At 46.1% G+C, this 15,000-nt stretch overlaps 2 protein-coding genes and 1 pseudogene across 6 annotated transcripts in view; 1 reads left to right on the top strand and 2 right to left on the bottom strand.

Annotated features, from left to right (window-relative positions):
* LOC125286088 overlaps positions 1 to 2,980 on the bottom strand; it is a 23,423-nt pseudogene extending 20,443 nt beyond the window's left edge.
* A 51-nt stretch (positions 2,981 to 3,031) lies between these two features.
* On the top strand, positions 3,032 to 11,838 carry LOC125286087 (phospholipase A and acyltransferase 4-like). Of its 5 annotated transcripts, none has more exons than XM_048230787.1 (7): positions 3,032 to 3,120; positions 4,195 to 4,286; positions 6,151 to 6,206; positions 6,928 to 7,027; positions 8,062 to 8,306; positions 8,588 to 8,689; positions 11,385 to 11,838. In XM_048230787.1, the coding sequence occupies exons 1-7, from the start codon at positions 3,074 to 3,076 to the stop codon at positions 11,415 to 11,417; spliced, it is 675 nt and encodes a 224-aa protein (XP_048086744.1). In that variant the 5' UTR covers positions 3,032 to 3,073; the 3' UTR covers positions 11,418 to 11,838. The 5 variants fall into 5 exon arrangements, 4 of the variants coding, with proteins under 4 accessions (XP_048086744.1, XP_048086747.1, XP_048086743.1 ...); XM_048230790.1 differs by lacking the exon at positions 3,032 to 3,120 and adding an exon at positions 3,677 to 3,820; XR_007192127.1 differs by lacking the exon at positions 3,032 to 3,120 and having other exon boundaries at positions 3,677 to 4,286; positions 8,588 to 9,575.
* The window catches only part of slc39a13 (solute carrier family 39 member 13), a gene marked incomplete in the record, with an annotated part of 25,140 nt that continues 21,978 nt past the window's right edge, over positions 11,839 to 15,000 (bottom strand). Inside the window, 1 exon segment of the mRNA XM_048230785.1 lies at positions 11,839 to 13,581. Within this exon segment, the coding sequence (XP_048086742.1) occupies positions 13,506 to 13,581 (76 nt within the window).

The raw sequence follows: 15,000 nt of genomic DNA, 5'->3' as shown, positions 1-15,000 counted from the left end.
ATTCATATCACACAGCAGGGATAGAGAGAGAGAGGACAGAGGAAGGTGGGACAGAGAAGACATGGAGAGAGAAAGAGAGGAGGAGTGAGGGGGAGAGAGAGAGAGAGGAGGAGTGAGGGGGAGAGAGAGAGAGAGGAGGAGTGAGGGGGAGAGATAAAGACTGAATCAGATTCAAATATGACCCTGGAGTGTAGTTTTTGTTTAAGTGACAGGAGCAGTTTGCTCACACTGATCACCTCACCATGGAACAGATGCAGCTTACACACGGCCCTGATGTGGCCCTGATGCGGCCCTGATCCGCAGTGATTTGTTCATTCATGTGTACTACTATATCCCCCAGCTTCCAGACAGGATGGGACACACGGCTGGAGGAATTATTGATGAAACTACGGAGAGAGGAGAAGGAACGAGAGAATAGGATAGAGAGGAATGGAGAGAAGAGTAGAGATATAAAGCAAAGTGTGGAGAGCTGTGTAGAGAGAGAGAAGAGAGGAAAAAGAGAAAAGGAGAGATGAATTTCAGAAGAGAGAGAAAAGGAAAGAGAGAGGACAGAGAGAAAAGAGTAAGGAGAGAGAGAGGACAGGAGAGAGATAAGAAAAAGAGAGAGAGAGAGAGAGAGTGGAGAGAGTGGATAGGAGAGAGAGGAGAGAGAGAGAGGAGGGGAGAGTAGAGGAGAGAGAGGAGAGAGGGAGAAGAGGAGAGGAGAGGAGAGGAGAGAAGAGGAGAGAGAGAGATAGAGAGAGGAGAGGAGAGGAGAGAAGAGAAGAGGAGAGGAGGGAAAGAGGAGGGGGGAATGGAGGAGAGAAAGGAAGAGGAGGAAGAGAGGAGGGGGGAAGGAGGGGAGAGGAGGAGAGAAAGTGGGGAGAGTGAAGAGGGGAAAGGAGAGAGAGAGAGAAGAGAGAGGAGAGGAGAGGAGAGGAGAGATGAGGAGAGGGAGAGATAGAGAGAGGAGAGTGGAGGGGTCCACAGAGACATGCTGTCAGACAGGCCTGTCATGCCTTAGCAGAGAGGGACTTCAGGGACTATAAGAGCTACTGTGATCTGATTCTAAACAACAAACACACACACACACACACACACACACACACACACACACTTGTGCTCGCAGCATCTCTGAGTCTGACTGAAGAGCGGTGAGTGGAGAGGTCAAGAGAAGGCTGAGATCACTGTGGAGGATGCTCATGAAACACAGGACCCAGCGGCCACAGGACACACCCTACCACTGCCCACCTGACCAGGACACACCCTACCACTGCCCACCTGACCGGAGGGGTGAGGAAGGCTATATCCAGAGTAGGAGGTAAATCTGACATGGTATCGGTATCTGCATCCAGGAAGTGATGTATCTAACAGGTGCTCCTCTGCTGTAAACAGCAGTAAATGAAACTGTGTAAATGAAAGTGTTTCCTGACGGTGCCTGTCCACCCATGTCCATATACCCTGTTACTGTATATCAGATGGAGCTCATATACCCTGTTACTGTATATATATCAGATGGAGCTCATATACCCTGTTACTGTATATCAGATGGAGCTCATATACCCTGTTACTGTATATCAGATGGAGCTCATATACCCTGTTACTGTATATATATCAGATGGAGCTCATATACCCTGTTACTGTATATCAGATGGAGCTCCATGTCCGTATACCCTGTTACTGTATATCAGTTGAAGCTCGCCCCCGCCCCCGCCCATGTCCGGATGTTGATTAGTTATTCAGCCCGCGTGCATCTCTGGGTTAGCCCTCGGGCGCTCCGGCCCATTTCCCTGTAACGACTCATTATCTCACGGCCCTGCCAGCTGCGAGTACGGGGATCGACTAAGCTCACAGCACCTTAACGACAACCCCCCCAACCCCCCAGCGAGCGATTCCACGTGCGGGTCATAAACATTCAGCACCGTGGACAGCGCTCACGTGCATTCGTCATGCTGAAGTATGGGGTGGGAATCACACCAAATAAAAACATGCCAACCGAAAACGTCTTTTCACATCTAAAAAAACCCACTCCACTCGGCTTCATTGTCCATTTGATTGGTGTTCAAGAAAACTCCACTTGTGCCCTGGCTGGCTGCTATAGTTTTGAGGCCCAGGCTCTCATGCGTGTGTCCCGGCTGCCCACTGTAGGCTACTCATTCCTCCGGCCCTCGTTGGAAAGTAGAACATACTCCTGCACTTGGGTCTGGAGTGAAACAGCATAACTATTCTCACCTTTATAGATGAGCTCCTCCGTCTCCAAGTCGAAGCCTTCTCGCAGACACTTCCTCCACAGCCCCGAGATGGTGGAGTTGAACTGCCGGCTACACTGCGACTCCATGGCCGGGGCAGCAGCAACAACCTCCCGCCTCTTCCGCAGAAGAGCTCCGTCACTCGGCCCCGGGTGTCTCCGCTCCACGGTGCCCTTCAGAGGCATCTGGAGCGGCAGGTTGTGGTTGGACAGGAGGATGAAGCCCGGGTCTTTCCTCTTGTTGTTGGCGTAATTCTTACAGCGTTCCCGGTGTCTCCGCGCGTCCGTCTCGTACCAGTGGTCAGTGCAAATAGCCATCGCGAGCAAAGCAAGCGAGCAGAACGCCAAGAAGAGTCCCGCGCCAGTGAGGATCTTCATGGCAGCCATCTTCCTCACGTAACGGAGAGAGAGCGCAGGCAGAGTGGATCTCCGGAGCCCGGAAGCCTGCGGCACAAATCACTGATTCCTCGCGCACTCAGTCGCGCTCATCACGGACGCCACCCTGTCCTCTGTCCCCTCTGACTGCTTTCGGTTATCGTGGAGCGCTGAGACAGATGCGACGTCCGTCCCACCATCTGCTCCGGAATGACGGAGAGCGAGAGAGGCAGCGCGAGAGAGGGATGCTGCCTGCGACGAGCCGGATGGTGATGCAATGCGCTCTGTCTCCGCTGGGGCTCGCGCGGAATAGATGCAGGAATCAGAGCAGAGACGCGGAAACGGCCGGTACCACCCGGGCGGAGAGTGAGTGACAGCCGGGAGGACCGACAAAGAGAACTGCTTACCAAAAGACGTGTTGTTGGCGAGCCGGAGAGCTCTACATTCCTCCCCTGTTCTGTTCTGTTCTGGATGACCATGCGGGGGGATTCGGGAGGCGCAGTCCCTTACGTCCTCGGGTTTGTTTACATGTTTATACAGATCTGTCCGTGTTTTCAGGGCTGCGATTGGACGATAGGTGGAAGTGGTGGTGGGTGATGAAGAAAGTGGTCAGTGGGCTAATTGACCACGCCTCCTGGGCAGACGCTCAGAATGACCATTTAAAACATCCTAACACTTCGTGTCTTTTGGTCGCTGATGCTACCGTCATCAGGAACTAGGCAATGGCAGCCTGAAGCAGGAAAAGTAACTGGCCACTGAGAATTGTTATGAACAGCGCAGCGCACTAATACTGAGTCGATTATGAATGAAGCAGAACCATGAATGAAACTGAGACAAAGAGATTTCAGTAGGCTGCTGTAGTCAAACAGCACATAGTCCATTTGTGAGACGCGCCACCAAGTAGACAGCTCATCTCTAAAATGAGAGTGCAATGCAAATGCACATTGCTTATAGGCTTTGTGATTGTGGAGGGCAAAGGAGCACGCGCAGGCAGCCCACGGCATATGACAAGGGAGGGCAACCCACATGGGAGTTGTCATGGCAACGGTCCTTCGTCTACTTAACTGTGTCGAAATTAGACAAGTGTGAAAGCGCGATCGATGTCGCGATGCCCCCTGCCTGCGTGCCATATGACATTTGAAGCTGAAACCGCTTGTGGTGGAACACTGAAGCGTGGCGAGACGGATGTCCTATACAACCATGGAACGGAAATGGATTGTAATGATGTTTTTGTTACAGTCAGAGCCATATCCCTTCCATGGTTGTATATAAGGCCTACCTATATTTTATTTCAGTCTAGGCTACTTAACAGAATATATAGTGCCAGCCAACATAACTTATCTTTATGGTTGAAAGTGAAACTTTATGTTTGCTATATGGCTTTCTGTGGTCTACTCCGTGATTTACGTGATTTTCCGAGGTTGTTAGATTGCCACAACCCCCCTATTATTTGAATAAGAACAAAGAGGACTGGCTGAAGGCATTAGGCTGAGTGCATCATGCAGTTGCGTAATATCGGCATGGTCAGGAATCAACTGCATGCATGGTGTATCAACTGTGTGTGTGTGTGTTTTACTTCCTCTTTTCTGTAGGCCTGCAGTTTCATGGTGTTACTATTTCAACAGTGAGCCAAGCGTTAACAAGGACAGAACCAACCACCTGCACGAGCCTACACTTCACACAGGTACGCCTAATCCCTCTCATGCTTTCATAAGGGCTAGCGTTAAGTGCACCGCAGTGTCCATTTAAATGATACTTTTCTACATATTTTCTGTATTTTCATAATCTAATAACATTTAGTTTCTTATTGGATGGCTTGTTGTTTAATCACTGACTATACTATAGGTCATATTGATTACTGGCATATTGACCATCACCTTACAGATTAAAAGTAATGACTTTTTATAATGTATTGGATACATACTGTCAGTCACTGCTATTGAATAGTGTTTCCATAAAATTAGAAGAACATTGATTAATGTTTCCTCACACACTGAGCAGGTCTTAACTAGCACACACACACACACATACACATTATATTTCCACAGTATGACAGCTTGACAGCCATGTTAAAATGCTATGAATATTGGATCTTCAGCACTTCCTACTCAAAATGTTTTCCAGGATTCCTGGTTTCTCTCCTTGATGTGTCAGTGGTGGCTGAGATAGAAAGCAGTATAAGTATACTCTTTTGATCCCGTGAGGGAAATTTGGTCTCTGCATTTATCCCAATCCGTGAATTAGTGAAACACACTCAGCACACAGTGAGGTGAAGCACACACTAATCCCGGCGCAGTGAGCTGCCTGCAACAACAGCGGCGGTCGGGGAGCAGTGAGGGGTTAGGTGCCTTGCTCAAGGGCACTTCAGTCATGCCTACTGGTCGGGGTTCAAACCAGCAACCCTCCGGTTACAAGTCCAAAGCACTAACCAGTAGGCCACGGCTGCCCCAGTCTGAAGCGCTAACCAGTAGGCCACGGCTGCCCCCGCCGGCAGTTATGGGCTCTTGATAAGGCAGGGGTAAATAATAACCCATTATAAGTCTGATTGAAAAGTGGAGCAGTGTGTTGTGAGACTATTCCTCTGTTTGGTGTGTGTGTGTTGCGGTGTCTGTGTGACATACTTCTGTGTAAATATGTGTTCGTGAAAGAGAGTTTCTGGTGTGTGTGTGCGAATGTGCATGTGTGCGTGTGTGTGCATGTGTGTGTGTGTGTGTGTGCATGTGAGTGTGTGCATGTGAGTGCATGTGTGTGTGTGTGCATGTGTGTGTGTGTGAGTGTGTGTGTGCATGTGAGTGTGTGTATGTGAATGTTTCTGCTGTGAGGGGGAAGTTGCCCAGGGGAACAGGGCATGTTTCATTTCCCCATGCCTGTGCTTGTGCAATAGGGCCTGCTGTGCATGTGCCAGACATCGATCACCCAGAGGAGAGGGGGCAGTACCACTAACAGGGTTTGGTGGAGTATGTGCTGATATCGGTGACAATGTTCAGGTCTAACTCATTCTTCCTTGAGATTGAAAAGACTATTACGTTGGTCTTTTCACCATTAAAGGAGAATTCCGGTGTGATATTGACCTAAAGTGTATTGAAACATGATACCGAGTGTGAACGTATGTCTCATAGCCCATCTCGGCTTGTCCCCTGCACTCCAAAATCTGGCTTAGTTAGCCGATGCTACCAACAGCTTTTTCAATGGTGGTGCTTCGGCATCGGGCTAGCCATGCAAATAAATCACTGTTTTACACCATTTACGAGGCTCAATGTATCTCTTACAAGACGATTTATACAGACAGTATCTTCACGAAGTTTAGCGTTTGCAGCCATCTTGAATTTAGTCACGATAAGTCGAGCGACGAGTAAGAATGAAAAGGTATGATAAGCGATCAGATTCCAAAAACAATTCCGTGGAAATGCATGGATTCCAGTTGCTGCTACTGGAAGAAGCAGGTGATCTGGGCTGATGTTTACTCTTCTGTCTACAGGTGATCTGGGCTGATGTTTACTCTTCTGTCTACAGGTGATCTGGGCTGATGTTTACTCTTCTGTCTACAGGTGATCTGGGCTGGTGTTTGGGAGCAATGGGCTGCTGTTTGAGCTGCATCTACCGGGTCAGTCTATCATCCAATCACTTGCCAACACACACACACACCTCACCCCCTACACCACACACACACACCTCACCCCTACACCACACACACACACACACACCTCACCCCTACACCACACACACACACACACACACACCTCACCCCCCCACACCACACACACACACACACACCTCACCCCCTACACCACACACACACACACCTCACCCCCTACACACACCTCACCCCCTACACCACACACACACACACCTCACCACCTACACCACACACAGATGCGTTCACTTCTAGAAAGGTCTTTACCAGTATGCCTGCTGTTAGTCTGTTGTGTGTCTCCTTTAGGGATGTTGTATGACTCTTGTGAGTCTGTTGTACTGTATACATCCTGTACATCTGATATGTCTTCTTGTGTGTGTCCTGTAAGTGTGTTGTGATATATCATGGCTGAGTAAGTGTGTTGTGATACATCATGGCTGAGTAAGTGTGTTGTGATACATCATGGCTGAGTAAGTGTGTTGTGTGTGTCCTCTAAGCGTGTTGTGATATATCATGGCTGAGTAAGTGTGTTGTGATACATCATGGCTGAGTAAGTGTGTTGTGATATATCATGGCTGAGTAAGTGTGTTTTGATAGATCATGGCTGAGTAAGTGTGTTGTGATACATCATGGCTGAGTGTGGTGTTGTGATACATCATGGCTGAGTGTGGTGTTGCTGTGCGCTCTGTAGGACCCTGTGCCAGGGGACATGGTGGAGATCATGGAGACGCTGTATAGCCACTGGGTCGTATATGTGGGAGATGGATACGTGGTGCACTTCACAGTCCCAGGTACAAATCCCTCTGCCTCCACTGCCAGGTGCCTTTAGGAGCACATTTCTGTTGATCATCCGATATTTAGAGATGTTTACATTTACAGAATTTACGATGAAAAGTGCTTTGAAATATTTCACCTGCTTTTGGCAACAGGTGACAGCTCAGGAGGGAATGATGTAAAGCAGATACAGAATACCAGTAATCTGCAAGTGAAATAGCAAAATAGCACGTTTCAGTTCCTCACCTCAGACATGTGTCTGCTGTGTTGGTCAGTTCCTCGCCTCAGACATATGTCTGCTAGTCTTGGTCAGTTCCTCAAACATATGCCTGCTAGTGTTGGTCAGTTCCTCAAACATATGTCTGCTTGTGTTGGTTAATTAGACCTCCTAAAAGGGCTGCACAATTATCACAACATGAACCAGCGCAATTACCTAATCGCAAAAGCTACAAATAATTGTGCCCAGTTAATTTTGTCACATTTCTGACTTTTGTATTTACTTCATCCTCCTGGACCTTGACTATGTCACCTCTAGAAATTCTGATTAGTGAGCGTCACAGTCGGTTGGGGGTGCTGTGCTTCTTGTGGACTGGGCGTGCTCACCAACCAAGGGAGGCACAATTAAAGAGACATTTGGAATATTGAACTGAATCAATAAATTGAGATTCAAAAATCATATTGCAAATCGCCATCGCAATATCTGTCAGAAAAATTTACCTCCTATAGTTTATACAATAAAACCTCAAACACTTCTGCCATATTGGCCATACAGATCACTGTAACATTATAACACATTTACAGTCTGCCATTGAAACATGTTGGTTTATATAGCAATGAACCCACATAGCCTCTAAAGCATGCCGTGTATATGAACCCACATAGCCTCTAAAGCAAGCCGTGTATATGAACCCACATAGCCTCTAAAACATGCCGTGTATATGAACCCACATATCTCTAAAACATGCCGTGTATATGAACCCACATAGCCTCTAAAACATGCCGTGTATATGAACCCACATAGCCTCTAAAACATGCCTGTTGTCACCCTCAGATTCGGCCAAGTACTTGCCGATCTCCAAAGGTCACATCGCACGCAGTAAGCTAGCAGAGATGGTGGTGGGGCGATCCCATCGCGTCAATAACTACCTGGACGACAGGTATGAGCCACGGCCCACGGCCGTCATCGTGGAGGAGGCCAACGCCTGGGTGGGCAAGCCGCTGGACTACAACCTGCTGCTGGAGAACTGCGAACACTTCGTCACTTACCTGCGCTACGGCCATGCAGAGTCCAGACAGGTGAGAGTGGACAGAGAGAGAGAGAGACAGGCAGAGAGAGAGAGAGACAGGCAGAGAGAGAGAGAGAGACGGACAGAGAGAGAGAGAGAGGCAGAGAGAGAGAGAGAGAGAGACAGGCAGAGAGAGAGAGAGAGAGAGAGTTTTTTTTCTAAGGTAGGCTTCATTGCATTGGGGATGATATTCATTGGGGGTGCTGAAAGCAAACCAGGAAAGGTGGAGAGAAAGTGTGTGTGTGTGTGTGTGTGTATGTGTGTGTTGAACATGGCTTGCTCTGTGTCCAGGTGAAACGAGGATGTTGTGTGTGTGCCTCCTGTACCGTGGTCTGGGTAGAGATCATCAAATGGTTCAAGAGAAAACATCCGAAAGACATGCCAGCAGAAGAGGTGGTGTGAGACGAGGAGTACCCCCCCGCAACACACACATATAAACACACAAACATATAAACACACATAAACACACACACAAACATAACAAACATATACACACACATACTCACAGGTCTCTCATGAAGACAGAAACATCATAATGTTCATTACCTCTTACTGCAGATACACACACATTTATGATTTGTCCTATGATTTTTTTCTATTCTGTTTTTAGCACCGTCCTAATAGCACACACACACTTAAAGGATAATTCCGGTATTTAGCACTTTGAGTCCATTTTCTGGTTTGTTTTGGATGAACTAGAGTGGTGGACACCGACATTTTGATGATGGGTCCTGTTTTGGCTTTCTGGCTCGTTTTGAATAGCCTTTGACTGTTTCAGTCAACGGCTTTCTGGCTCGTTTTGAATAGCCTTTGACTGTTTCAGTCAACTGTTTCAGTTGGCTGGCTATGGGCATGCACAAACATATCTTTAAAACAAAGCCGTTAAAACGTTTTAAAACGTTCGTTTACAAAACTGTGCAACTCACTGAGTGGTTAGTGGTGTTCGTTGATTATTAAAAACAAATATATCTGCGCAAAGCACGATTTCAATCCGTTTTATTTGCTATTGTGGAACTATTTTTTCAGATACCTCACAACCGCATATAAACTTCCGCTCAATATTTGAGTCTGAAGCATAGACAGCAAAAGAAGGTCTCGCGGTGGAAAGACTACAACCAAATGTAAACAGGCCCCCTTTCTGTTTCAGTAATATCAACGACTAATGAGTCTTCTAACAGAAATCAATGGGATTTAACAAAACGCCAAATAAGACAGGACAGGAACTGTATTTCGCTGCGCTACTTGTTTTGGAACATCAACGAACACCACTAACCACTCGGTGAGTTGCACAGTTTTAAAAATGAACGTTAAGGGTTGTTTTAAGGACATGTTTATGCATGCCCATTAGCCTGGAAACCAGACTCTCTGTCTTAAAATCAGTGGAGTTCCTTTGAACCACATTGAACCAATCACTAACAACCGGCGTTTCGTCATACAGAGAAGTTTCTCTGCATCACGCCCATAACAAGCAAGCTGCATCTGATCAGCAAACACGTGAACATCTGCGTAACTCTTGCCAAAATGCATCATATGGTGTTTTGTGAATGTATCCAAGTCAAACTTTCATATAAATGCATAAGTACGTCCAAAGCGCCACTTTTAAGCTTGTATGCGTTGTCGTTTTCGGGTGAAATTACCTTTTGAATGGGAATCCTATAGGACCACTATTTTTTTTGATAAAATCGCGTCAAAATCGTTATTTTTCAAACACTAAGAAGGCTCGACACAACATAAAACTTTGATTGAAGTATCATCAGTGTCTCTTCACATGAACTCGAGCATTGAGAATATTGTTGGTGTACACAGAGTTTACTAAAAGAAACATTTTGAACAACTCAATTGTTTTTTCTGCTCGCTGCCATCTTGCAAGGAGTGAGTTGTCCAAAATCTTTCTTTTTAGTAAACTATGTGTACACGAACAATGTTCTCAATACTCGAGTTCATGTGTAGAGACACTGATGATGCTTCGATCAAAGTTTCATGTTAGATAGATAGATACTTTATTGATCCTCAAGGGGAAATTCAAGTTATGTCGAGCCTTCTTAGTGTTTGAAAAATAGCGGTTTTGACGCGACCATGTAGCCTACTAAACTAAAGTTTGACTCAGGTACGTTCGTATTTCAAGTGACAAAATTAAGGTATGACTAAAGTTTAGCGGACGATATAACATCCTACATGACTGTGACTTCGTTCGTGACACTCCTGTTAATAGGCTAAACTAGAAAGAGCTAAAATAACTTACACCAACCTTATTTGCGCCTGTTATTCACATATGCTCAAAGATTTCATAAGTATAAGCCCTTTTCGCTCCCTACGTTGATGTATTCACTTTTTTTTTACTAATTGGTAAAATATGTCTCGTCTCCACCGTGGGATAGTGGGAAATGTAATTTTGATCTCTTTGTATGTCTTGACATGTGAAGAAATTGACAATAAAGCAGACTTTGACTTTGACTATTCCAAGCGGTCAGCTGCTTCGGGGACGGGGACGTAGTAATTGAAACACCATGCCTGTGTAACGTAATCGCTCTCAGGGATGCCCTCTGTTCGCTGGTTGGTTCGGCTGCCCAACTGCCTAAGTAAACGAGGGCGAATCAACTTATTCCAGACGGAGTACTGTAGGGAAAAGAAATCGAGTGGAAGTACATAGGCAGGCAGAGGCCAGGCTACATGCCCATAGCCAGCCACTCTGAAACAGGCGATTAAAAACGAGTCAGAAAGTCGAGACGGGACCCATCGTCAACATTTCGGTGTCCACCATTCTAGTTCATCCAAAACAAACCAGAAAATATTTTTTATCTTGTTTTTTATCCGGTACTTATAACGCATACACACATTTAATATTTTCTATTTTGCTGGAATGGTATTTAGAAGATAGATAGATAGATAGATGCTTTATTGATCCCCAAGGGTAAATGATACACAGGTCACTAACCCAAATGAGTGGTCACTGCTGTTTGTAGTGCAGCCTTTTCCCACTGCAAACACACAACTCCATCTCCAGTATACAGGCCGCTGACCTTTAAAAGGTATAGCACATCATTTTAATCCAAAACACTTTATTTTGCTCCTTTAACTGTACCCACAGTTAAAGGAGCAAAGCCTCTTACAGCCTCTGTAAGCAGCACACAAACAGGCCGCCTGAGCCATGAACTATTCCATCCAATCAACACGCTGCACTGCCTCAGAAGCACCAATCAACACGCTGCACTGCATCAGAAGCACCAATCAACACGCTGCACTGCCTCAGAAGCACCAATCAACACGCTGCACTGCATCAGAAGCACCAATCAACACGCTGCACTGCCTCAGAAGCACCAATCAACACGCTGCACTGCATCAGAAGCACAGGAGAGAGGGGTGTCATGTCACCAAGCGGTCACTCCAACTTCATACTAGGCCTGGTCCAATCACACTCCAACTTCATACTAGGCCTGGTCCAATCACATTCCTTCTCTCTTCTCCATAGGGTTTCCATCTCCTAGGACATAACACAAACATTTATAACATACAATAAATATGCAATAAATCATTTCCACAGATTTTTGTACTTATAAACATTTTATTTAGTTTACAAATAATACTGGGACTTCAACACAACAGAAATGTTATTTCCAAAAACATTTTGAAGAACATGAAAAACATTTTTAAACATGGTTTTCTTAAATAAAATATATATTTTTTCCATCATATATACACTGGTGTGGGGGTCGGGTGTTTGTTGGCATTCTATGGAAATTGGACAATACTCAAACTCTGATTGGATAAAGGCTCATCCCTATCCATCAAAAGTGTTAACGATTAGTTGAAATTTAAACCAGCTAGTGCATGCTGGTGACTCTGAATGTAGTGTTGGGCTGATTCAGTAACAGTAGCTAATGGACACAGGACTGGGCATGTAACAATACTGTGTGTGTACGCGCATGTAACAATACTGTGTGTGTACGCGCATGTAACAACTGTGTGTGTACACGGTGAAAGACGTCTGAGGGAGGTTCTGTAGGACCTCCGACAGAAGCGGAGTGGAGAGCAGATTGATCAGACTCTGCTGCTTTCTGTAGGTGCCATCTAGAGCCTGGAATGACTATAGTGTGTGTGTGTGTGTGTGTGTATGTGTGTGTGTGTGTCAAATCTAAGGTCTAAAGAATAGTGGTTGAATAGTAATAGTGTGTGTGTGTGTGTGTGTAACATCAGGAGAGTCAGTAACAGTAATAGTGTGCAGAGGTTCGTTTAAGTGATGAACCAGAAGCAGAGTTTACAGATCTGCTGTGAGCGGAGCTGGTTCACAGAGTCCTTCTGTTCCCCGCTGGGCTTTTCAAACCGATGGGCCAGACCATAATACTCAGACATAGAGCACCACAGCACACTGAGGCTACAGACCGACCCAGGGGATCTGGAGAAGCCCACACCGCCCCAGGACCAGCTCCACGGCCATCCGACCCATGCCAGGCCCACGCCAGGCCCACGCCAACCCTAAGCAGGGCACGGGGCCGGACGGGGTGAAGCGCCCTGTGGTAGGTGCAGCGTGGAGGCCTCACTCAGCTGCAGGACATCAGTGAGGATGGCACATACAGCTCAGAAGGAGTGTGTTAGCATATGCATGTGTGTGTGTGTGTGTCTGTGTGGTAGTGTGTGTGTATCAAGCATATGCGTGAGAGACCGGCCTTGCGTGGTTGAAACATGCGGAAGGAACAGAAAAAAGGCGGGCGCAACTGAGAGTGTGTGTGTGTGTGTGTGTGTGTGTGAGTGTGTGAGTGTGAGTGTGAGTGTGAGTGTGTGTGTGTGTGTGTGTGTGTGTGTGTGTGTGTGTGTGTGTGTGTGTGTGTGTGTGTGTGTGTGTGTGTGTGTGTGTGTGTGTGTGTGTGTGTGTCATCCACAGCTTCCTCAGACTGGCCTTTCGTCTCTCAGTGTAGAAAGGTCCCAGAGCATTTTGAAGTTTCTCTTTGGGCCGTCTCTCCGTGAGGAAGGTGTGTGTGAGTGTGTGTGTGCAAGGAAGGCTTTTGATTGTCTCGCTTTCCTGATCATTGGCTAGTTTGACCTTTGACACTGGAGGATTTGTCCGTCATCGGGCTGCTGCTGTTCAATCAAAGAGTCTTTAAAGCTCCAATAGCAAGAGAAGGCATCTGTGGTCAGTCGTGCTGGCACTCGCCAACTGGGCTAATTGGGAGGGGGGTGGGGGGGCAGGTGTGTGTGTGTGTGTGGGGGGGGTTCAGTCCACGACAACTGAGAGAATGGCCATGACAGCGATTCCACAACACAACAACAGGATCTGCAGCAGAGACTCCCTAAAGACACACACACACACACACACACACACACACACACACACACAAACACAGATATAGATACAGATAGATATTCACATCTATACAAATTAGACAGTAAAAAGTGGAGCTTAACCGTATAAACATCATGACTGACGGATGGCCTTATGCCCAGTGGGTGAGTGCCAGCATTATTAGACATATTAACTCATTGAATGCCGCGCTGTTTTAGGAAGCTTTGGCCCCGAGTGCCAGCAATCTTGATCATTGTTGACGATTTTTGTAGAGCCACAGCGTATTCTATGTTATAGCTATGGACACATACTATGGCTTGTTTGAAAGGTGAGACTTTAAGCTCTCAGTGGGTACAAAACGTTTATTTCTACATGCCTCTGTTCCTAAGAAATCCCAAGCTAAACAGTGGCTAGTTTTCATCAAAATCGCTGTTTTATTTCTAGAAATGGAGATGTAATATGAAGTGCTGCCTGTAAAGTTTCCGGGAAGTGACCTAGCGAGACTGCCACTTAGTGATTAACCCACGAAAATGGCCTGGTTTTGACCTGACGTGCATGTGTCACTGATTCAACCCAAAGCGGCAACCATCAAAAGCAGAGTTTTAAGATTAAATGTCCAGATAAAATGTCCAGATTGTGCCTTTTCATGAGTTTTCGATCGTCATATTTCATTTCCATTCATCACAGAGTTCCCAAAATCACATATAAGGTGTGTTAGAGTGTCTAGTTTCGTAATAAAAAAAAAAAAGCTAAAAACATAATATTACGTTTTTGGCACTCAATGAGTTAAGTCCCTTTTCCAATGAATGGGATCGGATCAGCTCTACTCTACTCTGCTACCAGCTTTTCCTTTTCCACCGCAAAAAGGTACTCTTTAATGCAGCTGGGTGCCATAGCGACGCAGAAGGATACTAGCTACCGTCATTAACGTGGGACACACAGTAATAACAATATCAACAACAGAGGAAATCAAGGGGAGTTTGTTTCTGATTCATGGCATGTGGTTGTTTGTGTTGTTCATTTTAATCCAAGAGAAACTGCTTGTTAATTCATAAGGAGATAGAACGCTCATTTTTTCTTTAACTGTAAGTTCAAAAAATTGGGGCAGCCGTGGCCTACTGGTTAGCGCTTCGGACTTGTAACCGGAGGGTTGCCGGTTCGAACCCCGACCACGTTAGCTGCTTGTCGTGCTAGCATGTTATGGCTAAGGTATTTTTTATTTAATTTTTTTAAATGATGGGTCCAGAACACAGCAATGGCAATTAGCGAACAATCACTACCTCCAATACTTTCACATCACTATTTGGTATCACCTCAGCTGGCTTGGAACCTCAAAAAAAGTACCATGCAGTGGAAAAGAGCCATTAGACAGTAAAACGTGGAGCTTAACCGTATAAACATCATGACTGAGGGGTGGCTGAGACTT

The sequence above is a fragment of the Alosa alosa genome, chromosome 21 (genome assembly GCF_017589495.1).
Source record: "Alosa alosa isolate M-15738 ecotype Scorff River chromosome 21, AALO_Geno_1.1, whole genome shotgun sequence".
Classification (NCBI taxonomy): domain Eukaryota; kingdom Metazoa; phylum Chordata; class Actinopteri; order Clupeiformes; family Clupeidae; genus Alosa; species Alosa alosa.
This window is presented reverse-complemented; position numbering and strand designations above follow the sequence as displayed.

Bases quoted from the DNA above. Each gene is read 5' to 3' on its own strand.
- LOC125286087 (XM_048230786.1), top strand. From the start codon at position 4,142: ATGCATGGTGTATCAACTGTGTGTGTGTGTGTTTTACTTCCTCTTTTC. The intron at 7,028-8,061 runs GTACAAATCCCT...TGTCACCCTCAG, and splicing joins GGTGCACTTCACAGTCCCAG to ATTCGGCCAAGTACTTGCCG. The intron at 8,307-8,587 runs GTGAGAGTGGAC...CTCTGTGTCCAG, and splicing joins GCCATGCAGAGTCCAGACAG to GTGAAACGAGGATGTTGTGT.